A 23,586-nucleotide genomic window follows, 5' to 3' on the forward strand; every position below is an offset into this window, starting at 1 on the left:
ACCTTAAACACTTAAAGCTGTAAGCTAATGATAGTTATATAAGAGCAGATGCTGCTGGTGCAATAAGCTGTCGTTTTACGTCCAATGGATGATGATCTGATTAGTCGACTATCAGAATAATCGTTTGTGGCAGTTGTCACGGTGCTGTTCTGGAGCAGCCGTGACCCCGCCATGAGGAACGCTGCTGTCCTGTCATCAGCCGAAGAGGCGCTTTGAGACACTTCATGGGCAGATGTTCCCCGAACAGCTGGTGTAACAGGATGATTGATTTCTGTTTCTTCTCAGGGGCAGTACTGCGACATCTGCAGCCAGGGCCACAGCGACCGCGCCCATCCCATCACCAACGCCATCGACGGGACGGAGCGATGGTGGCAGAGCCCGCCGCTGTCTCGCAGCACTGAGTTCAACGAGGTGAACGTCACGCTGGACCTCGGACAGGTAGGTCTGCTCCCTGTGTCGGCTGCTCTCCTTCTTCTTCTGTGGTGCCGAACGTTTCCAGAGCTCTGTCCTTCTGTCCTCAGGAGAGCTGCAACGTTTCAGTTCCCGCGGGAATTTTGAGTAGCGTGTGGGGTTAGGATGGATCAGATTGTGAGATTATTCCAAAGTGGTTTTTAAAAGTCTGTCTGAGCTTGTTGGAGCGATGCTGGAATGACATTCGATCTGTACCATTTCAACATCTCCGACGATCATTTGAAATCATCTGAATGAACGACAGAAAGAGAAGGACAGAGGGAGGCGGCGGCGCCCGATATCGATGTGGAGGGTTTGTAGAAGTCACCTTCTACCTGCAAACATTAATCATCCTCACACAGGGAGGTTTTGTGACTTCGCTGCCATCTTGGCTCAGTGTAAACTGAGGATGGCGCTCTAAAATGAGCTGAGGAGCGTCATCGTGCTACCGTTTTTATAGACAATGACATTTGAACATAAGACAACAAAAGGAGGGCCAAACAAAAAGAAAGGAGGGGACTGACATACACAAGGTCACAACTCAGACTCATGTTATTACCACACGGCTTCAGACTGAGGACAGTCTCAAGTCGCTCCTGCCTCGCTGCTTTAATTCAAACAAAGTGAATTGTGGGTAGTTGTGTTCAGTGTTATTAGCAAAGCTGAAGTCCACATCAAAGATGATTAAAGGTGTGATTAAATCCACACTCCTGTAGAGCTGTAAACAAATGAACTTCATCATTTCAGCTTCTGTTCAGTTTAAATATTTTACCGACTCATGTCTGAAAAAGGTCATAAAAACATAAAAACTGTGATTCTGATGTTTGGGTGCTGCGCAGCCTGTTTGTGCTGGTTTTCCTTCCTTCGTTGTCTTTATGTCTCAGCGTGTTTTTGCATGTGACACGTCTGTTAATGACAAATGTACGAACAAACCACTGAAACCTGCAGCTCTTATGTTTAGTCGGGAGGTGATTCTGGCCGCGGATCGGCGGTGTTTGCTGGGAGAGCGAGCGGAGGGGGAGGGACTTCAGGTTCTACTTTTGTCCTGAAAGGACGTAGGTGGGCGCTGTGTGTGTGTGTGTGTGTGTGTGTGTGTGTGTGTGTGTGTGTGTGTGTGTGTCTAACCCTCCCTTCCTTTTTGTTAATGTCTCTATACTTAGAAAACTCAGTTTGACTTTTTGCAGGTGAAGAAATGCACTCACACACACACCCACCCAAAGAAAAAAAATTTGAATTTCCTTTTTGGAGAAGTCACACTACATGTTTTCGCTTCAGTATTTCCACTCAGTGAAACACGATAAATAAAGAAACCTCCATTTCAAGTGCTTCTTTAACGTTGCTCTACATCAGGACCTGTGCACCCAAGTGAAAGACTTACTTTATATGGTTTTCAAACGGGATTTCAGTTGATTTGAGCGTCAGTGTTTCACCTCAAATACAACGGCATGAAACTCATTCTGAAACCATTTTCATTTTTGTGCATCTGTAATGGAAAGCAGTAAAGTGTCCTTAAAATGGTGATCCTTTGTCTGCAGTGCACTGACTATTTAGAAAGCTTTTCTTTCAGGGCCGGGTGTGAACCGCTTTGGAAACACACCAAACTGCTGTGAAACCAGGTTGTATCATGGGAATCAGTTTGCTCGAGACCACTCTCTGACAATCAGCGAATATGCAGTCATTCTGAGACTTACATGACACTAGTTTCTGCGGGTCCATCTAAGATCAGAGCATGTAATGGAAGCTGAGATTAATTTTCAAATCAACAAGAAAAAGTCAGTGGCAGGGGGGGTGTTCACTGTAAATCCCAGAGAACATAAATCTCTGTATAAATCCCTGCAAAATCAGAGTGCTGAAAGAATTTAATTAGGAAGATGCAAACGGTAAAGACGCACAGATATTCCTCTCTAAATAAAATAATACAAATAATTCAAATTTTGATCTAATATACAGCTTAACAGTGTTGCAACTCACAATGTGTGACATAGGATGACAGTGCCATTGATCCGCACATGCAATTTGTACTATTTTCTGCTTTATTCTGTTGCGGATAAATGTTTTGCATTGAGTTTTCAAATACAGTCCATCCAGGTGCACGAGATCAGGTCATATGATCCTACGTGGGGGGGGGTCAAGGCTTACTGTCAGAGTGTTGGCCTCATACAGGCGGGTCAGCTAGCTGATAGGCAGATTATGATTGGTTCAGGTGCACAAACCATCATAAAGACTCCATTGTCTGGCCGAATAGCTGAAGCTATAAGAATTTGATATCTGGGTTCCCCCTGTGGAGATCGGTGAAAGAACACAGCAGACAAAGGCGGACGTCGAGCATCTCTAAAAGATTAATATGCACTGCTTTCGTAGTTTAGCAGAACAAATAAATAAGCAAAAAAATACTTTGCATCTCACTTTTAATTTAACTGAAAAGAATGAACAGTTGAGCCCAGAGATGACAGGCAATAGGCATAGCTTCCCATGCCTGTTAGACCAGCTTTCACAACAAGTTAATATTACTCCTTTTTCTGCTTACAGCATTTGAAAAGGGAGTGCATGCTGTTGATGGGGTGGTGTCCCTTTTTGTGCACTTTTTAAAATTAGATCGCCCCATTTCCTGACAAATATTACTCAACACTTTCAGCAAACATGATAAGGTTTTTGGTTTTTTACAAGCCGACGCCAGTCACATCTCGGTGCGCTGTCCGTGACATGTGTGTGTCCTTGCGTCTCCCTCACTCTCACTGGATGTCATTGTTTCTCCACCTGCTGCTGGAATCCCAAACATTTGGATATTGCCAGATAAAGAGCAGACCATGACAGGATTGCAGATATTATATTACTAATGTAAGAGCCAGAAAAACAGGTGAACGGAGTCATAAATGCAGATGACAGATTTGCCATCATCTTTTATCGAGTGTCGTTTCTTCTGAGAGAATACCTGCCTTGTTTTCAGAAGGGTGGTGCGGTCTATATTTTAATCATAGCTCTAATCTAGATGACACACAGCACGGTTTAGAAAGTCTGTCATCGCTGCGGTGATATGAGGTGTAAAGCCTGTGTGACTCCTCGCTTTTTCCACTCCAAAAAAGTGCGGCACGTTTACAAGGCTGTTGGTGAACCTTTTCCCTCAATAATAAATATGAAAAGTTTTGACATATTTATGAGGGAAAGGGAGGGGAGACGGGCAATTCTATACCGGCCATTTTTTTGCTTACCTGAGATGCGGCGGATGTGAATTTCAAAGAGTCGCAGAGTCGGTAAAGTTGGCCTATAGCTGCGGTGTGGAGCCTGATTCTGTTGTTTTTCTTGCCTTGTTAAAATCTAAACACCGGTTTATCCACCATGGATCCTAAAAGCTCAGGTTGTCTCCATTTATCCGAAAGAATGAGAAGTTTCTTTTTTAAAAAGAGAGCGGAGAGCGCATGGGAGCTGCGGCCCCGACTCACTGCCTCAGATAGAGATAGAGAAACAGAGAGAGAGAGAGAGAGAGAGAGAGAGAGAGAGAGAGAGGAGGCGGGCGATGTGAGCTCGGATGGAAATAACAAGCTCTGCGCACGGAGGTGAGGAAGAGCGCAACCCCGCAGCAGCCGCCGTGACCTGCAAGTGTTTGCGCTGTGGCTGTGATCAGATACGGCATCACTGCCCTGCCATAAACCCGTCCACTCTAACAGGGACCTGTGAGTTTACAGTGTATTATATGAGGATTGTTATGCTTCTTGTCTAACAATGTGACGTAAACTCAGCTGGGTGATATCAACTTAACGGCAGCTTCTTTTCCCCCCTTTTATTTCACTTCATTATCTTCGTCTGATGCTGTGCTTCAGAAAGAGAAACACTTAAATGCATTCCCGAGGATCAAGCTTCACCGATCATAACGTGAAAACACCCTTTGGCCATAGGCACCCGATAGGTATTTGTATTTTTATGGCTTTATATGGCCTACATATTGTTACATTGATGATGGCAACATTTCAGCACCCTGACACTGCATAAACTATTTATCTGTTGCTTTAGTCCATAAGAGCCGATGTGCCATTCGTCTAGATTTCACATACAAGTGAAGTTTCAGCCACAACTGGCTAAAAAAAACAAAACTGGTCTTTACACGCGAGCAAAATGCGTATTAATAGTGCGCAATTTTGTAATGTCTTTCACGTCTAAATAGGGGAAGAAGACGTTGTGGTGGGATTATGCAACTATCATTAACATAGAGAAGGAGCTGTATTCTCTTCACTGGAGAAAGAGCACACGACTAGGGGCTAATTTGCATTAAAGCAAATAGAAGTGTTACTTTGACCGATTCAGAAACAGTTAAAAAAAACAACAACTGTGTGTTGCAGACAGACTCATAGAAAGAATTCAACACAATGAGCGATCAAAACTAAAGAAAATAAACACAATTTATTTTACATAAGTTATAGTAGTAAATGAAGAGTAGTCAGGAGATTGGTCCAGGTGACATGGAGATAAGGAGAGGATGGAGTGTGAGGATGCGTGAAGAATGAAGCTGATGAGCCGTACTGTGAAGCTGTGGGAAAGAGTCGTTAAAGCTATAGGTTAAGAAGGGAGGTGACGAGCAGTAGGCAGCAGTGTGGCTTCATGATGACAAAGAGCACTGCAGATGGGATGTTTGTTTTGAGAGTGTTGATGGGAACACACAGAGAAGATTAGAAGGAGTAGTATTGTGTCTTTGTGGATTTAAAGAAAAATGAATATGATAAGGTGCCAAGAGAGGAACTGTGGTACTGCATGAGGGACGTATGAGGACAGCGAGACAGTAGTGATGGAAGAGGAAGTGCTGACAGATTAGCTCAGCCAGGAGTCTCCGTGGACTGTGATGTTTAGGGACGCCATTGTAGGGAGAGAAGGGAGTGGGTCGAAAAGAGGTTGGAGAGGTGGAGGTATACACTGAAGAGAAGAAGAATGAAAGTCATTAGAAGCAAGACAGAATACATGTGTGTGGATGAGAGGGAGACAGGTGTAACAGTGAAGCAGCAAGGAGTAGAGACAGTGAATGTGTGTGAGTTTAAATTCCCCGGGTCAACCATGCAAACCAATGGACAGTGCACAAGAGAGGTGAGGAAGAGAGTGCAGGCAGGGTGGAGTGAGTGGAGACAAGTGGTGTAGGTGTTTTGTGGGACAAATGCCTAGGAAGGGAAGGGTGAAAGCGAAGGTTACAGAATGTGAGGGTCCGCAGATCTATAGTATTGATACCAACACTGGTATTGGTATCAGATCGATACTAGCATGAAAGTTGAAAGTATCGGTCTCAGTATTGATATTGGCATTACTGGCTCTGTATTAGTTTAAACACTACAAGTATCAGCACTACAAGACGGTAGTGAGACCTGCTATCATGTACAGAGGCAGAGCTAAACAGGACAGAATTAGAAACCATCACATCAAAGGGACAGCTCAGGTTTAGTAGGACAAAGCTGGAGAGGCGAGAGAAGAAGAAAAAATGTATTTATAAAAGTATCAAACTAAGTAAATGTTTAAATATAAAGACATAACAAAATTAAAAGTTACAATGTAACCTATTAAGAATTAAATTTACCCTTCTATAATTGAGAAATTCGTTGTCGTCTGATTGTAACGTATTGTGTAGTCGAAGGACTGTCGCAAAAACCTGGAACCTTTTCAAATGCTTCGGAAGAAGGTTTGTAGGCACAGTCATTTTTATTCGGTTCGTCCGTATTATATGCCTGCCACCGTGCACTTTTTCTTTAAACTGTTTGAATACAAACGGAGTGGGAGAGTCCGGCAGTGGTTGTAGTTCATTAGCGGAACTAAAGTCACGTCATGTGATTCCAGTCAGGACTCGATTAGCAAACGGACTGTTTACCTTCCGCTTCAGACAGATGTGGCAGAATAATTTTCTTTCAAAATGTATTCCCACGCTTCAGAGAGTTTAATTAAACAAGCAAGGTAAGGGCAGAATGAAAGGATAGCTTTCTTTTTTTCTCCCCGCATTTCGCTTTCCTTTAATCTGTTTAGCTACTGAAACCAAAGCTAGCTAGCATGTTGAATATATCTCCATGTTATTCAAACGCACTTTAAAGATACATTCTTCTCAGGGCTCTTTAAAGCGTTCGCGACTTTAACTTGAGTAGAAAGAAATGTGTTCGCTGTCACATAACTCTGTCAGAGTTTTATTTTTATTTTTTTCAACGAGTGTTTAGCTTCCGTGAGATCTGTCAGGGGTCTTTAAAGAGATCAAAACCAGCCGCACTCTGTCGTTTGCAGAGAGATTCAGGAGTCTGAGCTGCAGAAGTTTTACAGCAGATTAATGAAGATGCTTCAGGGCAAGGAGCTCGGTCACGACACAGTGGACTCCCTGCAGAGGCTGCACCTCATCCTTTCTGCCACCAAGTACACCCGAACGTAAGAACTCCCACCCACGCCTCTCATACTTCATGTCGTGGATGAGCTGATACCAGTTTTCATTCTCACTGCTCTACATTTTAAACTTAATGATTCATCTCCACCTTTGTGTATTCATTTCTTATAACTTAAGCTACTTATCTCTTTCTCTAAACCCACTTTTTTCACTCCCTCCTCCCACTCTTTCCTCATTAGTGTCAGAGATTCAGGGTACGCAAACACTACATTTTTTTTATTGTCAATTTCAGTAGCACTTCCTGTGCATGATGTCTGTTTCCTTTTGAAAACTTTGGGATTGTGGTTTAGTCAGGACGCCTAGAAACTGGGGGCGGAGTTGAAATCGGTGATCAGACACCCACATTTCCACACTGCCGTGGTCTCCTCTGCTCTCAGCGCCTATCATCTTATCAGCACCTATGTCATCTGTTTGCTTGCAACAACCTCTAAACTATGTTTCATCCACCGTGACCACCTAAGCGTTAAGAGTTCCACTAATCAGCAGTTCAAACGAATAAATGTCAGGTCTTACATTTTGCTGTTATGTCTGCAAGTTGCTGTTCCTTTGCTCTGTGTTCTCAAAGGCAGTGTTTTCAACAGTTCAGCCTCTCACTTTCCATGTGGTCTTTTTTTCACAGTAAACAGCAGCTTCCCTTTCTTCCCACACTTTTAATTAAAGTTGTAATAATGTTTAAATCTATCCCTCAGCTTAATATAATTATTAAAAAGCAAGTCAAGCCAAATGTCTTGGGTCTGCATCACTGTGGGATAAATAAGTGCGTTGTCTTATTTCTCTTCTGCTGTCGTCAACCCAAGGCTGCCTTTAGAGCTCCAGAAGAGGTTTGTAGCGCTTCTCTCATCACCTGCGGAGCAGCATCAGGTGCTGAGCGCCGCTGTGCTCAGAGAAACGCTGCCCCTCACTGGTCAGGAGCTGAATTACAACCAGGACAATCTCGGTCAGCTGAACAGTCACGCTGCTGGTCTGCTGCTCTCACAGGTGGGCAGAACTGAAATTGTGTGGTTGAGCCTACTTCTTCATTACTGTGAGACATGTATTTAAAAGACTCACCACATCCTTTTTCAGCTCAGGATATTGGAAAAATAATTAGCCAGTATTGTTGTAATTTTAAATATAGAAGACATTTAGTAACACAGTCCCAGTTTGTGTTGTATGTGTGTGTGTGTCTTACTTGTTGGGCTTTTTTAAAGGCATTATCTAATGCAATCCTCTTTCACACTTTTAATCCTGACAGGCTGTATCCAAGGGTGATCTTTCATCTCTCTGCACTCAACTCCTTCGCAATCTGGAGAGTCGACCGTCTGAAGGGCCGACTCACTCGCTCATGCACACCCTGCCAGTCCTCAACAACATCCTCACACACAGCCCAGAGTGCCTCAGCGAAGGTAGCGGGACATACAGATACAGATCTGGACTTTTATCAAATGTTGTAAAAAATAATTCTACATCACTTCCTGCATCTGCTATGTGCACCAACTAATTGTTCATACAGTGTAGAACACACTGTGTTATGTTTGTTGGTAATTTCATAAAATTAAAATGTATATAAAGAAAATTTTTGTGTGTTTTCAAGCCTGTTTAGTCCTTCAAAGTACAGTTAATTTGGAGAAGAGTGATAATGAGGGGTAAAGGGAAACCTCTGGATTCACCTCCGTGTGTCTTATCTTATTGCTTTAAGTTGTTTGCACTGGAGAGAGTTGCACTCAGATCTCTCTCCAATTCTGACTGTCTGCAGATCAAATGACCCTTGTAAGCAAAAAGCTTGTTGATTGGCTGCGTTATGCTAGCGTCATGCAGGGAGTCGGGACTTCCTCTGGAGGATTCTTCACGGGGCCCAGATCCCGTCAGGTGAGCAGTTAATTTTCATATTGAGCAAGTATTAGGTAAGTTAGGTAAGTATTATTAGTATTAGCAAGTATAGGATTACATTAAGCTTGTGACTCTTCCAGGAAGGTAATGAACTAGTGAATATATAAGTTAGTAAAGCTAAACTGGATTGCTTGTGGATTTTTTCCCTTCTCCCACTGTCAGCCGGTGCCTATAGCAGAGCTGGATGGGTCTGTGTCCGGAGATTTCTTCACTGTCCTATGTGTGGGTCAGGGCTTCACTGAAGACCAGTGGATGAACGTCTACTCCTTTTCCATGCTGCGTCATTGGCTTCTCACCTACCATTCCAGCTGCAGCACAGTAGATGCAGGTATGACCATTTGCTGTAATATGCTAGTGACACTTTTATGTGTTTCTATTTACAAACAGCTCCACAGTTCTGCCCATCTGAGCCATTTTTGCTTCTATTAGTTATAAACTAGCTTAAATGGCAGGTGTTTGAATGGCCGTATAATACTTCTCCAAGAATGACTATTCTATTTTTTGAGGAGCCTTTGCTTCAAGGTAGGAGTTATTAGGGCTGTTATTGCTTCATATGACTAAGTCTCAGATGACCTGCTCTGTGTTTTCATCATCTTCAGCAAACAGGCTACAACTCAGCCTGTCAGTCTCCCACTCCTTTTCAAATGGTAAGACATGAGAGGTTGTGAACCTTCCCTGCATGTGCCTGATTCTAAGAATTAAATAAGCTGAACTCCCCCACTGTTCTTTAACTGGAGGCGGTACAGATCAATTCACAACTCTAAACTTTAACTAACAAACAAGTCTCTAATCAGAAATCATAATCTCTGACTTTTAACCTCCTCTTTCCGCAGTCATTTGCCTTCCCCTAATTTTTCTTATGAGGTCCTAATCATGATCAAATATGCTCTGACAGCAGCCACTTTTAAGGGTGAGATGCTGAACTGCAAATGCCACACAGCCACACATTGCATGTGTTGTGTAAAGTGTGGGCGGCAAGTTCAATTTCATCTTGAAACTTCTGTGTTTGGATGTTTGTGGTCTTTGACCCTAATTTGACTGTGTTGCTTTCTTATAATAGCATTCCGACAATTATTAGTCATTGTGTCATCAGTGATAATCGTCACTTTCTCAAACGTGTATGGTTACTTACATCTAGCCCTCGGTAGTGAGCTCATGTTAAAGCTAAAGATCTTAAATGCGTCCTGTGTGCACAGAGAGCCAGTTCATCGGTTTGCTGTTAACAAAGTGAATTTGTTCAGTTTTAACGTAGACGCTGTTTTGTTTACATTGTCAGTGTGACTCATCCAGTCCAGTTGGCCTCATACAGAATCCACTGATACAAACAGATGCCGATATGAGTGATTTGGGTAAATCAGTGTCGCCCACAGACTGGCTCGAAGATACAAACAAAATATGAAGCTAGTCTTAGTCATGCAGTGATGGTTGGCCTTTCTCCACACGGTCAAAACATGTTTTTGTAAGCATGAATTATAAAACTGTAATCTGATGGCGTTTTGAATCTTTTACCAAAACTGTAAAGGATTTATGTGAGCTTAATATTCTGATCACTCTGAACTGGCATACATTTTTCGCAATGATTTAATTGTATAATTTGGCACGGAAACAGTTCCAGATTACCAAAGAAAGTTCAACAGATCCCTGAGATCTGTTTTACTACCTGGCTATACCATAGTTCTGCTGAGCAGCGTCAGCCTGACAAGTCAGCCAAGATTTTCCAAATCAAGCTAAAAGCTGGTTAATGTAAAAGAGGCGTGACCAAACGCAAACATGGATACGGCTAAACCCATAAATGTCCCACAAGAATACAAATTTGAGGAAAATGAAAAGAAAATCGAGTCATTTGTGGAAGACGGAATTGTCAGGACGCTTCAAGTTTACAAGACTTAGAAGTCAAATAACAACTCGTTGCAACCAAAATATGCAGATGAGATGGAGCAGCACAAGAACGTATCGAGTGCCACTCTTGTCACCTAAGAACAGGAAAGTGTGGTTACAATTCACACATGCTCACCAAAATCGGACAAAAGATGATCGGGAAAACATTGCCCGGTTACATCTCAGTTTCTGCAGCAACATTCAGATGGTCAGAATTTGGTGTAAACAGCACAGAAGCATGAATCCGTCCTGCATGTAACAGCGGTTCAGGGTGTTGCTATCAGGGAGCTGATCTGTTATGGCTAAAACAGTGAAAGTCCAGTGTCCCCTTTTCTTTCAAACCTGGACTGGAGTAATGCTCCCTCTGTTGAGAATTTGTGTCTCTTATTGATGCTTGTCGGGATTTAGACGGTCTCTAAAAGGGAGATCCTGTCACTGTCTGTGCAGCAGGGTCAATAGGTGGTATTTTGGTAGTCATGTGGATCTGTCCTGGAGCAGGTTGTGCTGTGGGTGCTATGATGGTGAATCCCAGTAAGATGGGAACGCCCTTCATGATATTGAAATCCAAGGGTTAAACTTGATGTTAGCTTACAGAGCCTCAAATCCTGCTTCACAGTACTGGAGTCTGAAATATGAGCAAAGAAAACAAGGTTCCTAAAATGAAAGTGTATATCAAAGTTATTACTAGCTAATGTGGTCTAATTGATCCCTTGCATGGTACACTTTAAGAATACTGTAACTAAGCTTTGATTAACATCACAAAAATATGAGCACATTTGTGTTGATTTCTTTCATTTCTGTGTGTTCTAAGAGGTGAAATTAGAGACTGCAACAGTAGGTTTCAGTCGAGGCATGAGGCATTTTACTAACCTGTAGTGATTCTACTTAACATCATCAGAAACACAATTTAACTCCGACTCCTGATGTGTTCGGAGCAATCGGATATAGACCTTAATCACGAATCATTATACCGAGAAGGTCACGACCTCTAATTCCCGAGCCGTTACACGTTGTCACAGATGACCGATCGGAGGTGGACGGGTCCGTAGTTTCTATGGTTTCGGCGACGTCCTCCTCCAGCCGACTGCTGCCTCCAAAGGAGCGTCTCAGAGAGAAGGCTTTCCAGTACTGCCAGCGCCTCATCGAACAGAGCGACCGCAGTGAGTGTGTGCGCATTAAATTGCACCGGGTGAGAGAAAAGTGAGACGCGTAGCAGAATTCCTCATGCACGGATCTTTATTTGTTCTCTTTCCATCAGAGGCACACAAGAAGACCGATACAGAACTGCAAAAAGCGGTGAGTCTGCAGATCACTTATTATCACTATGGAAACACATTTCATGGTGCAGTTTGTAAAACTGAGGGGTTTAAATCACTTTTAGACACTTTTAGCCTGACTTCCTTTAATACTTAAACTAAGAGCCACAGTGTTGATGTAGATAACTGTAGCTTTTCCTGTTCACTGTGTTGTAGTAAAGAGCGCCTCCTGGTGTTCTGTTTAAGAAGTCAGGCTTAAAGAAGGAGACCTAGATAGGATGCTTGGCTTAGTCTGGCTCAGTTGCTGATCTACACTGTCCTTTTCTGCCCCTAACCCCCTAATTACATTTTACATTCTTTGCGTTACACTTCCACACAATGGTGTTGTAAGATGCACTGCTGTTTGCTGATACAAGCTCACAGTTTGACTTGTTTTTCTGAGTTCTGTGGATATGTAACACAGTTTGGGAATGACTTGCAGTATAATGTAAATAAATAGAAACATGTCAAAACAAAAAAGAGCCAAACTATGTGAATTAGTGACTCAAAGGGAAGGTGGAATGTATCCCTCTGGAGGTTGTTTACAGCTGTTGAGTGCATAAAGTGCTCAGTCATTCTTCATTTGGGGATAAATGTTGCTGAACCAGACATCAAGTCTGGGCGGTGACATCACCCCTTGACGTCACAGCCCACTCTGACCTGAAAGGGGCCAGACCACAGAAAACTCCCCTTCCTGTGTTGTTTAACTGCACCGAGTCCATCAGATAGCTTCGTATAAGAGAAAAGAAGTGCAGTTTCAACAGTGCATCTCTGATTTTTGACACAATTGAGAAATGCAGCTGCAGTAAGTGGAGGAAACCTGTCAGCATGATTAAATTGTAAGGAATAGACGTGTACAGAGAATCTTTTTTTAAACTCCAGACCCACTATAAAAAAAAGACATTTCTGTTGTAGATAATAAAAAAGAGGAACTCTTCTGTTATTAAGATGTTTATCTATTACTTTGTTTTTTTAGTGCAGTATGATTGGCCATGACTGAGGTTTTTATCGGTTGGAAAAGCTGTAAAAGCTACGAAAATGTAGTTAGCGTGTAAAAACTAAGCCCTCCTTCACATTTCCTAGTGGGCTGGATTGGATTCCTCGGCAGGCCGATTCTAACCCTAGGGCCTTATGTTTGACACCCCTGCATTAGAGAAACCACTGGTGTTAACCAAAAGAAAGTTCTGCAGTGTTATCAAGATTTATTCTGCTGCCCTTGTGTCCTGTTTCCTGTTTCAGTGTCTGGTGGAGGCCGTGTGCATCCTGGACTGCGTGTGTGTTGAGGACGCCTCGCTGGTCTACAGGACCTTCCCCTGCATAAAGGCTCTCTTTGGTCGCCTCAGCTCAGAGCTGTCGAATGCCAGAGTCCTGCTGCCCATAGCACAGTTCTACCTCAACCACGGTGCGCATACACAGCAACATGTGCTCGCAGCTGCCACAAGTTTAGAACGGAAAACAGGGTCACGTGTGTTCACTGTAAATTGGTTGCTCACACGATGACATCATACATGACCCCTTTTTCTGTGCGTGCAAGGTTGAACATGTTTATTTGTATCCGATCAGGCGAGATGGCTGCAGTGGACTGTGAGAACGTGTGGAAGGTGGTGTTTGGTCGGTTTCCTACGGAGCTTTTCAATGACCCATTCCTGGCACACGAGCTTCTACGCTTCCTTCGACTTAACGTGGAAAGCATAGAGCTTCGGGTTCCACAGTACACGCGCTACTTTCCAAATCTGTTGAAGGTGAAAAGCTGAGAAAACATGTGCAACAATTGTTAGATTGTGGATGTGCGTTTTATTCCTTACATGTTTTCTCTTTCTGTGTAGTTTTTAGCATGGGACAGTCCAGCGATGGTGGACGACTTTGTGGATCTGCTGCCCTCTATGGTTACAACTGGAACTGCGGTGGAGCTGCTTCACACCCTGCTTGACCTGCCCTGTCTCTCTGCCACGCTGGTCCTGCAGCACAGGTTCAGGCACACGCAGGAGAAAAACTGCTTCCCACAGGGATTTGGTTACATGCACAGTTTTTATCCCTGTCTCACTGGGTCTCATGTGTCACAGGTCCACATGTTTGCCCATCTCTGAGCCAGTCGGTCGCAGCTTCGTGTCACTGGATGCATTTCGAAACCCTTCTTTCAGAGGGCTTTTCCTCTTCGTGCTCCGAACGGAGGCAGGCTCAGGTAGGACAAGTCACAGAACAGAAGGAAATCAAATAAGAGTAAAAGGCCAAACTGTTCCAGGTCTGCTCTGACCCAAGGCTCCTCCCTGCTTTCCTGTCTTCTCTTCACTGCACACACAGTATATTTGCTTTTTGTTTCTTCTGTAATTCTGTTTAAATCTAAGCAGCAGGGGCAGGTAGCTTCTTAAATTATGCTCTAGCCAATGAAATCATTGTAATTTTGTATCTCCCTGTTTAGGTGACACAATTGACCGACTGAGCACGCTCCACGAGCTGCTGGTTGAAGCTGCTGACTGGCCGAGAGTCACTCAGTGTGCTCGGACGGTCCCCGTGTTGTTGCACGTTTTCTTCAACACAATTGTTACGGTGAAAAGATTCGACATTCTTTACAAATTCGTTGCGTCTGTACTTGCTGTGTTGCAGTTTATAATATGCACCTTATTAAAAAAATATGTCGCGCGTCTCTTTCAGATCGCTGACGAGAAGCTTTTGGCTCATTTGATTCTGGTGATGCTGGAGAGAAGCAGCCTGCTCCTTAACATCCCTGCGTACATCAAAGAGATACACCGGTACACCGAAACACCAAAGCGCTGCTGCCTGCCTCACTCTCATCTTCATCTCCTCACTCACTCGCTCCAACCACTTCTCACTGTTTCTGCAGGGTGTTCAGCTGCCACCTGTTGAGGCTATGTAAGCTCCACCCCTCTCTGGTCGTGAACCAGTCCCACGAGCTGCTGGAGTTTGCTGGAAGCACAGCCAACGTCTACAGCAAAGAGGAACTCTATACACATGTGGTAAAGAGAGTGCTGACTCTTCTGTGTATCTTGGGTTATGTGCAAAAACCCAGTGCTTCTCACATTTCAGCATTTGCTCAAAACCTGATGCGGAAACAGCACTGAGCTTGTTTGTCTCTCAGGTGTGGGTGCTGGGAGAGTACCTCTCTGTGTCATGTGACTCTCGCTGTTCCGTGAGCCTCATCACTTCCTGTTTTGAAGCACTGGAGGCGGTGCTGTTTGAGATCACTTCGTCTGCCCCTCCAACTGGAACGGTTTGCCCGGCCCCTAAAGTCATCAACACTTTAATGAGCGCTCTCGCTAAGCTGGCGTCACGGTCACATGACCTCATACCTCGGTAACAGACTCTTTTTAAAGATGCAATATTTTCTTTTCTTCATCCAGGACTTTGTAATGTTCTGATATCATTTGTGTGTGTTTTGTTTTTCTTTTTAGGGTGTCTCTGTTCCTCTCTAAACTAAGGACTGTAACCAGAAGCGGATCGGTTGCCTGGTGCTCTGATGAGGAGGACCTCATAGCTATAGTAACACGAGGGGAGGAGTTGTGGTCGCTGCTGAAGGCCCCCGGCGTAGCTCAGAGTGTCCTGACACCACCTCCCCATGTCATCGCACCGCAGTGGCACAGAGACACTAATGTGGCATTGCCGCTTCAACTGCGAGCCCTCACAAGCCTCACACACTCACAGTGACACAAACACACACTCATGTACAAAACGCAACATCATCCTGCGCTGACAATGCATTTTTGTAATTGATTTGTTTGATGTTGACGCTGATATGATTTTCATAAAACACACAGATCCCTTTCAGTGTAATATCTTTCTTCTTTATTACAGTGATTTGACAGAAATATCATTTTACAAAATAGATCATCTGATTAAAAAAAAAAAGATTAAAAAATTGCTCATTTCCTGAGAAGGTGCTCTGTTTTCAAGAATTAAAACAGAAGTAATCAGAGTACTAGAAGTTAAGAAAATCTAGAAATGTGGGAATAGAAATTTGCATTTACGAGCTACGTTGATTCTGTCGTAGTCAGAGGACTGTAGCAAATTCTACGTTACACATCAGTGTTGATAGAAAAGTGCTCAGAAGTCAAGAGCGCACCATTTAGACAAAACAACTGGCATTAAAAGTCCCCTGAACGGGACACGAAATGCATTAGACCTTGACATTTTCATAATGAGACGGACTTCTTTGTCTTTTAAATCAAATTACAGTTTTAGGAAAATTAAATTGGAACACAAGTCAAAAAAAATAAAACTCAAAACTGAGTCACAGCCACACACGAGTAGCTGGTTCTACTCGCGTCTCTTATCATCAGGTTGATCATTTACAGTCTGGCTACAGTGTGTCACACAGACATGTGTGACCTTAAAGTCTGTCTGCAGATTGCTTAATTCGGTCTCAGTCGGCCAAAGATGAGTATGTTTAATTACGAAACCAGGGGTCGTGCATGTACTGGGAAAATGAACAGAAGTCAAAAGCAGATACTCTCAAGGGGTCACATAAGGTGGTAAAAATCTGTAACAGCTTTTACAGCCAAATCAATATTGAAAGCCTGTCAATGGCAGCTTTGTTGGGAGACTTCCTGACTGTCATATTTTACCACCGAGCAAGGATGTAGCACCAACAGCAGAAAGGGATTCCTGTGTAGTGAGTTTTGGCACATTAGTTGTGGTTGGATTACTGAAAGTAGGGAGTTTAACAGCTTAGGAATGCTCAGTAACAGATATGCCTGTAAGGAAAGCTTCATTATTTTGGGAAAGTGCATATATATTCTTGTAAAGACGAGAAGATCGATAAGACTCTTACAGTTTTACTAGTCTGGCATAAAAATAGTGATACTCTGGTTTCTTTATTGATTTTCCAGTAACCTCATGCTTGTAAAATAATGCCCAGAATAGTCGTGACCAACAGTTGAGCAGCTGGTGTGGACAAAAGGAACACTTTAAAATACACAAAATATCTCAGTGGGAAAGAAAACCATATGGAACGGGTAATGAGGAACCAAAAGATGACACATCGTTTGAAGGAAATTAAAATGATCAACCTACAGAGGGCTGAATTCAAAGATACCCTGAAATCTTTATCTGGACCACGACATCACTGAGCTCCTGGACAATCTGAGGTGCAGCCTGGTAGCGTCGGATGGACTGAAACACGATGTCCCAGAGGTGTTCTGTTGGATTTGGTGAGCATTGCGGGCAGTCAGTAGTATCAAGTCTTTCATCCTCCAAGAAACTGCCTGCATACTCTTACTACATGAGGCCAGGCATTGTCATGCAGCAGGAGGAACCCAGTACACACTGCACCATTGTAGGGTCTGTGGGGTCCGAAGGTTTCATCCCAACACCAAATGGCAGTCATGGTGCCGTTGCCTGTAGAGGATATGGCTCCCCAGACTATGTCTGATCTACCACCAAATCAGTCATGCTGGACAATGTTACTGGCAGTATAATGTTTTCCTCTGCTGCTTCAGGCCTTTTCATCTGTGTCACGTGGGTGAATCTGTGTGAAAGGCACACGGTGTCAGTGGTAACCCTAACCAGATCAATGCCCCAGAGGTTTAATTGACTTGATGCTATAATCTGATTAAAAAGTGTTTCTTTTTTTATAACAGTGTATTTTAGGAAGTAAATGTCTGTCAGTGCAACAGCATCAGCAACAATGAGTCAAGAAACCTGAGTGGTGTGCAGGGGTTTAAAGCTAAGTGTACTGTGAGTGCTTGTGTAGCAATGGAGTCGTATCTCCTGATTGCTTACTGATTTGCCGGTAAGAGCCCATCAAAAGATCCATCCATCTATTCGCTTCCGCTTTTTCCTTTTCAGGGGCGCTGGAGCCTATCCCAGCTGTCATAGGGCGAGAGGCGGGGTACACCCTGGACAGGTCGCCAGTCTGTCGCAGGGCCAACACACAGGGACAGACAACCATTCACACTCACATTCACACCTAGTGACAATTTGGATTATCCAATTAACCTATCCCCACAAGCTGCATGTCTTTGGACGGTGGGAGGAAGCCAGAGTACCCGGAGGGAACCCACGCAAACACGGGGAGAACATGCAAACTCCACACAGAAAGACCCCGGCCTGATGGTGGAATTGAACTCAGAACCTTCTTGCTGTGCGGCAACAGTGCTAACCGCCGTGCCACCGTGCAAAATAGATGTCTATTTTTTATAATAGGAATGAAATGCTTTAAATAATTTGGCAGGGTTTACAAGTGATGGGGCAACACCTCCAACACCCCCCAGGCAAAAGCAAACCTCCGAGCAGGCTGTGACGCACCAATGCACACCGCTGTCCAACCTCAACGCTCAACCGCAAGCCGTAACAAAACACTGAGCATTATTTTCAGGTCTGAATTTGCACCCGTTCTCCTTCATTGCACTTGAACCGTGTTTTTCAGGATGCCCGTCACTGAGGATGTTTGAAACATGGTGAAATATAACCTGAAGCTGTTGCTTCTGTTCATGTGATCCCAAACTGATTCCATGATGTCTGTCTGGGATCAGGGCTCTTTGAGGGGTCAGATTGTTGACGTGATCAAATGTCTCTCTGATGGCGCGATGTAGAATCTGTAGATCTGAACATGTCTGTGCACAGTACCGTGGTTACCACAAACATTATAGATTGTTATCAATCTTCTCATCTACCTCTGATAGAAAATAAACACATTTCCCAAAATTAGAAACTATTCCTCTAACTGGCGGAGATAAGCAGGAAGGAAGATTTCATAATGCAGGCCTGGCACTCGGATCTCGTCTGAAACACTACAGACAGTCAACATGGCACGCAAACCAGTGTCAGTGTCGCTAATTACGTCTAAAAGAGCAGAATTAGACATTATAAATTAGCGTCAATTTGGTGTAGTGAGGCTAGATGTTATATAGTCAGCACACAGTACAAAAATTGGTCCCCGGTGGCCCAGCTTCGTAAGTGAAGCTTACCGTAGTCAAAACACTAACGTCCTAACTACATGAAATGCACTTTTGTCATTCAGCCTGTCGGCATGGAAACGCTTAACGTCAGTATGCAGCCGGTCACCTCGACGTCTGCAGCTGTGTCCCCGGTAAATACAGGTACCTCCAGATGGCGTAATAGTGAATGCCTGCTCCAACGGCCACAAATAGATGCCAGATCGCATGGGCGAATGGCACAAGGCCATCGCTCTTAAAGAAGACCACGCCTACTCCATAGAAGACACCTCCCACGGCCAGTTCACACACACCTGTGCGCTCCACCTGGAACATAGGAAAGTTTGCTGGTATTTAATTTAAAGATGCTTTATTTAACTGTATATTTGTTTGCTAAAGATGTATCCAGTTTTTGGTTGAATTCATCTGAAATAAGAAATACTCTTATTTAAAAGAGGTTTCCCAAATTTTTGAGAAATGCCGTTTTACATGCCCACTCCATAAAAGACGGAGTAGCACTTCATCGAACAGCCCAATACTTGGTGTAGTTTTCCAACATTTACCAAGGACTTTTTCACAGGTTAGAGTGTAACTTTATATACCTAAAATTCCTTACCTGTAGGTACAGCATGATAACAAAGCTTTAAAAGAAAGAAGCAACAAATTATACTGAGTAATGAGTAGTTTTTGGTTATTTTAGAAGATCAGACCAACAAGGTTTGTTACGTTGACTTATTAAGGGCCCAGGCTGTATCACGGACTATCCTAACCACTTATCCTTACATTGTAATAACACGTGATTTTGAGGTGCATGTTGGAATTTGTGCGTTGGTGTCGTTTCCTGTCGCTTCCGTTTTGTTATAATACCACTAACAGCTGATTGTGGAATATTTAGTAGTGAGAAAATTTCATGACTGGGCTGGACTATCACAGTACCATGCTGGAATTCGCTGATTTCCTGACATCTTTAGAAGCAGTCTGCATGCCTAGATGCCAGGTTTTATACACCTGTGACCATGAAAGTGATTAGAAAACCTAAATTCAGTGATTTGCATGGGTGAGTGAATACCTTTGGGAGTATACTGTATATCAAGTCATGCCCTGCCTGGCCTAAATGATTTCTGTTTCTTCTGTCCTTCATGTGTTTTTATGCACTGAAATCTGGAGCATGAATTTTCAAATAGACATTAGAAAATTGCACCATAACTATGAACTGCTACGAAAAATAAGGGCCTGGAGCTCCATGTGGGTAAAAGAAACCCAAAGGAATCAGATTCAGGTTCTGAGCACATTGTTTAAGGCCTTTTTATAAAATATGACTATAAGATTTATGCCAGCTTTTCCCTTTAATAAAAGAGATGTCAAGAAATACAATTTCTCAGACATGAAACTAAAACACAGCGTGATTTATGGAGCCAGAGAATGAGCTACGTTACTACCTTTATCTTCAGGGGGACATGAAAAAAAAATCACTCCATAACGGCTCGGGCTGTAAGTGAACGTGGCAGCTACTTCAGTAGGTGTTGACTGTCTTACCCTCAAAGTGACAATTTCAGGCTTCTATAAGTTGAAATCAAGAGCATAATCAAATGGAAATCAGTGATTCAGTGCAACAGGGGAAGTCAATGTAAGACTTATGCATTGGAAAATAGTCAGCAGTTCTATTACCAGCAATTAGACGCATCTGTGGGTTATGGGGCACTCAAACAAAAGCCGCGGTTTGGTTCTTTAAATAGTAACGGTAGTGGAAGGAAGTCTGCAGGGGGGAAGGGGAGTGGCAGACGCTGAGAAAGACTCATCTATGTGATGTAGACTTACCATAGAGAGAATGACCAAAGCAGGAACAGCCCCCATGGCCACGTATCCCAGCAACTCGATCAGCTTGTACCTGCAGGTAGAAAACTGGACCGTGAAGTCATAATAAAAATAACAATACCTCCATTTTCCTGCCTAATTATTTGTGCTCCAAACAGCAGTCTTGTGTTTTCTGTCAACACTTGAATGGAGGCGTTTGGCTTCAGGTTAACTGTGTCAAATTAGTGCACACAGTACAAACGGAGGCTGTGTTACCTCTCATGGAAAAAGCAGACATACGCCGATCCTATACACGCCATGACCCAGATGAGCCAGCGCATGTGGCACGTCCAGGGTCCCAGCTCCCTCAGCATCAACCTGAGGAAACACGACATCGCACCTACACAGTTACAGTGTGTTCGCTCTGGTCTTTATTTTATTTATTTTTTTGCTGTAGTCACATGACCCACCATGGAGAGTAGGAGGCTGCGATGAAGAAGTAGATGGCCATTCTGTCACACATGTGGAAGCGCTGCTCCACCTTCCTACACGGAGAGAGGGGGAGGCATGAGCTCATTTGTGAAGATTCAGTTAGAGTAACATAATAAGTCTAAAATTTAAAGGATCCAGGCTGTATGAAGATTTTTATTGTCTTCCTCCCCGCACCCCCAACCAGTCGGGGTAGATGGCTGCCCCTTCCTGAGCCTGATTCTCCTGGAGGTTTCTTCCTGATAAAAGGAAGTTTTTCCTTTCCACTGTCGCCAACTGCTTATTCATAGGGGGTCATACGATTGTCCACCAAAGTGTGGAAAGTGTTGTTTGTTTTTTGGACAGCAATATGGCTGAAAGACCAGAGGAGGACTCTGAAAATGTTGTGTAAAGGGTAGAAACACATTTAAATTGTCAAAGTGAGTCCTACAAATCATGCACCTTTTCTTAATACGCATCCACGTTTCTGGGGCTGTATAACAAAATGAACTGAATCACCTACACATTACAATTACAGCACTACAATGTTAACCCAAACAGCTCTTGATGCTTTTTGCATTAATGCTCATGTTTGGAGCACTGCAGTTACTGATGATTTTTACGTGCTGTGGGCATCAGGACTCGCCGACCATGCTCTGTAACTTTACCTGGTGTGACACTTTGTGGCTGCCTTGCAGTGGTTCCACTTTGCAATAATATAACTTGCAGTAGATTGTGGAGGGAATTTCACAAACTGACTTTTTGCAATGGTGGCATCCTGTTACAGTTAGTGTAAAGTTGGTGAGCTATTTACAATGCATGGTTAGATGCTTGATTTTATACACCTGCAGCAATGGGACAAAAAAAACATCTGCTGTTCTTCATACAAGAATAGTCACCCGGTGACGTGGCCTGCTAAGATCAACCCTCGTGCAGGCTTGATCTTACAGGGTTAAACCAAAACCATGAGCACATTTTATAAGCATAATCCATGTAATAATTTTAGATCTCCTGGAAATGTATTTTTATATAGCAGCATTAAAATACCTGTTCTTGTTGAAACATAACAAATTGACCTGTGAACTGTTCAAGGATCAAAAAGGTGACTAACTCAAGAAATGATGCCGTGTTGTGTCCACAAATAACAGACACCTTAGCAAGGAACCAATTTTAAATAGTATCTTTAGGCACTTTGTTGTGAGTAAAAACATGTCAACACATGTTCCCATTTCTTTTGAAAACCTGCCATATCAGCATGGTGTGCAGTGTGTCCTTAAAACACTTAAGTAAATTGGGCAAGTGGAGGACAAAAGAAGAAGTGGCAGGCCTAAAAACTATCTACAGCAGACGAACTCTATCTGAAAGTCATGACCTCAAGAAGTCGGAGATAATCCTGCAAAGACCTGACACGGGACCTGAGAGATGCATCCTATTTACTGTTCACTGAAGCCTCATCAGAAATGGTCTCAGTGGAAGTGTGGCTGTCAAGAAGCTATTATTAAGGAAGGGGAATGGGGAGAAAAGGTTGAAGTACGGCAAATTGCAAAAGAACTGAAAATCAGTGACAACAGGTCAGATGAAGTGATTAATCCCAATTTGAACGTTTTTCTGGTTCAGATTCATTTTAATATGTATGGAAAGGACAGGACAGAGGTACAACAGAGAGTGTCTACAGCCATCTGTAAAACAGCAGAGGCTCTGTTATGGATTAGGACTGTGTTATTGTCCAATTCTTTGAATTACAAACACAGGAAAGAACCATCATGCAATACCATCTGAAAAGCATCTGACTGGCAACAACTTAATTTGTTTGAGATCATTCTGACAGAGAACAGAACAAGAGGCAGCTAACATCCAAAGAAGAGCTTTAAATGTCTTTCACAAAGCCTGGAGAACTATTCCAGGGCTTGCAAAATCGCTAGCCCGACATCCCGGGGCTAGCGATTTTTCCAGTCGGGCTACCAAAATCTCTCTGCCCTGCCCGTCGGGCTATTGTAGGAAGGAAAAATATATTGTGGCGAGCTCAGACAAGGAGGAGACGGAGGTATGGTTTGGTCTTGCTTCCCGTGAGCTAGCCAGGGAGCACAGCCGTTTATTGACATCTGCAGAAGAACACTGCCGCTAGCTAACTGCTCAGCGCGGCAACCGCACAGCAACAACAACACACAGGGCGCCCTCTGACCCCGGAAGGACACACTGTCGCAGCGAGAGGGCATCACCCGTCACCATGGCAACATACACAAAACGTAACTGTACAAACAGAACCCCGAACAGCCCTGACCCGCTACAATGTCAATGCTTTTGCATTCTTTCGGAAATGTAGCTGGGTAATTATGTCATTGGCATCGATGAGCCACTGTCAATATGTGACATATTGAAATCACGTTTGAATTTGCGCTTGTTTTTTGCTTTCACTTTGCAATCGTGCAACTGTGTATAGAGAGCGACAGCACTGATCTGTGAGTGATGATAATTTGCGCACCAATTCCTCTGACATCGTCTTATTAATCGTTAGCTTACTATGCAAACATGACAAGTGAAATCTCCC

At 43.4% G+C, this 23,586-nt stretch overlaps 3 protein-coding genes across 4 annotated transcripts in view; 1 reads left to right on the plus strand and 2 right to left on the minus strand.

Annotated features, from left to right (window-relative positions):
* card11 (caspase recruitment domain family, member 11) overlaps positions 1 to 3,898 on the minus strand; it is a 21,298-nt gene extending 17,400 nt beyond the window's left edge. The window contains exon 1 of the mRNA XM_005743466.1: positions 3,660 to 3,898. The gene's annotated coding sequence lies outside the window, so the exon portion shown is untranslated. The remainder of the gene's footprint in view (positions 1 to 3,659) is intronic.
* Positions 3,899 to 6,171: 2,273 nt separating this feature from the next.
* On the plus strand, positions 6,172 to 15,669 carry ap5z1 (adaptor related protein complex 5 subunit zeta 1). 2 transcript variants are annotated; one of them, XM_005743469.1, is made up of 18 exons: positions 6,172 to 6,372; positions 6,691 to 6,828; positions 7,642 to 7,822; positions 8,079 to 8,229; positions 8,580 to 8,692; positions 8,876 to 9,041; positions 9,313 to 9,360; positions 11,611 to 11,751; positions 11,850 to 11,887; positions 13,126 to 13,288; positions 13,450 to 13,628; positions 13,713 to 13,855; positions 13,950 to 14,068; positions 14,306 to 14,433; positions 14,539 to 14,636; positions 14,729 to 14,861; positions 14,984 to 15,198; positions 15,297 to 15,669. In XM_005743469.1, the coding sequence occupies exons 1-18, from the start codon at positions 6,332 to 6,334 to the stop codon at positions 15,547 to 15,549; spliced, it is 2,448 nt and encodes an 815-aa protein (XP_005743526.1). In that variant the 5' UTR covers positions 6,172 to 6,331; the 3' UTR covers positions 15,550 to 15,669. The 2 variants fall into 2 exon arrangements, with proteins under 2 accessions (XP_005743526.1, XP_005743527.1); XM_005743470.1 differs by lacking the exon at positions 9,313 to 9,360.
* A 59-nt stretch (positions 15,670 to 15,728) lies between these two features.
* Positions 15,729 to 23,586, minus strand: part of mmd2a (monocyte to macrophage differentiation-associated 2a) — a 16,562-nt gene continuing 8,704 nt past the window's right edge. Inside the window, exons 4-8 of the mRNA XM_005743468.2 lie at positions 21,041 to 21,115; positions 20,847 to 20,948; positions 20,595 to 20,664; positions 18,907 to 19,103; positions 15,729 to 17,368 (exon numbers count right to left, since the gene is read on the minus strand). Of these exons, the coding sequence (XP_005743525.1) occupies positions 17,263 to 17,368; positions 18,907 to 19,103; positions 20,595 to 20,664; positions 20,847 to 20,948; positions 21,041 to 21,115 (550 nt within the window). The 3' untranslated portion in view covers positions 15,729 to 17,262. The remainder of the gene's footprint in view (positions 17,369 to 18,906; positions 19,104 to 20,594; positions 20,665 to 20,846; positions 20,949 to 21,040; positions 21,116 to 23,586) is intronic.

Source organism: Pundamilia nyererei, unplaced genomic scaffold (assembly GCF_000239375.1).
Source record: "Pundamilia nyererei isolate P.nyererei 1_Seehausen unplaced genomic scaffold, PunNye1.0 scaffold00132, whole genome shotgun sequence".
NCBI classification, from domain to species: Eukaryota; Metazoa; Chordata; class Actinopteri; order Cichliformes; family Cichlidae; genus Pundamilia; species Pundamilia nyererei.

Excerpts from the sequence above, each read along its gene's own strand:
- ap5z1 (XM_005743469.1), top strand. The coding sequence starts at position 6,332 with ATGTATTCCCACGCTTCAGAGAGTTTAATTAAACAAGCAAG. Across the intron at positions 9,361-11,610 it reads CTCCCACTCCTTTTCAAATG|ATGACCGATCGGAGGTGGAC; the intron begins GTAAGACATGAG and ends ACGTTGTCACAG. Across the intron at positions 13,856-13,949 it reads ACGCTGGTCCTGCAGCACAG|GTCCACATGTTTGCCCATCT; the intron begins GTTCAGGCACAC and ends CATGTGTCACAG.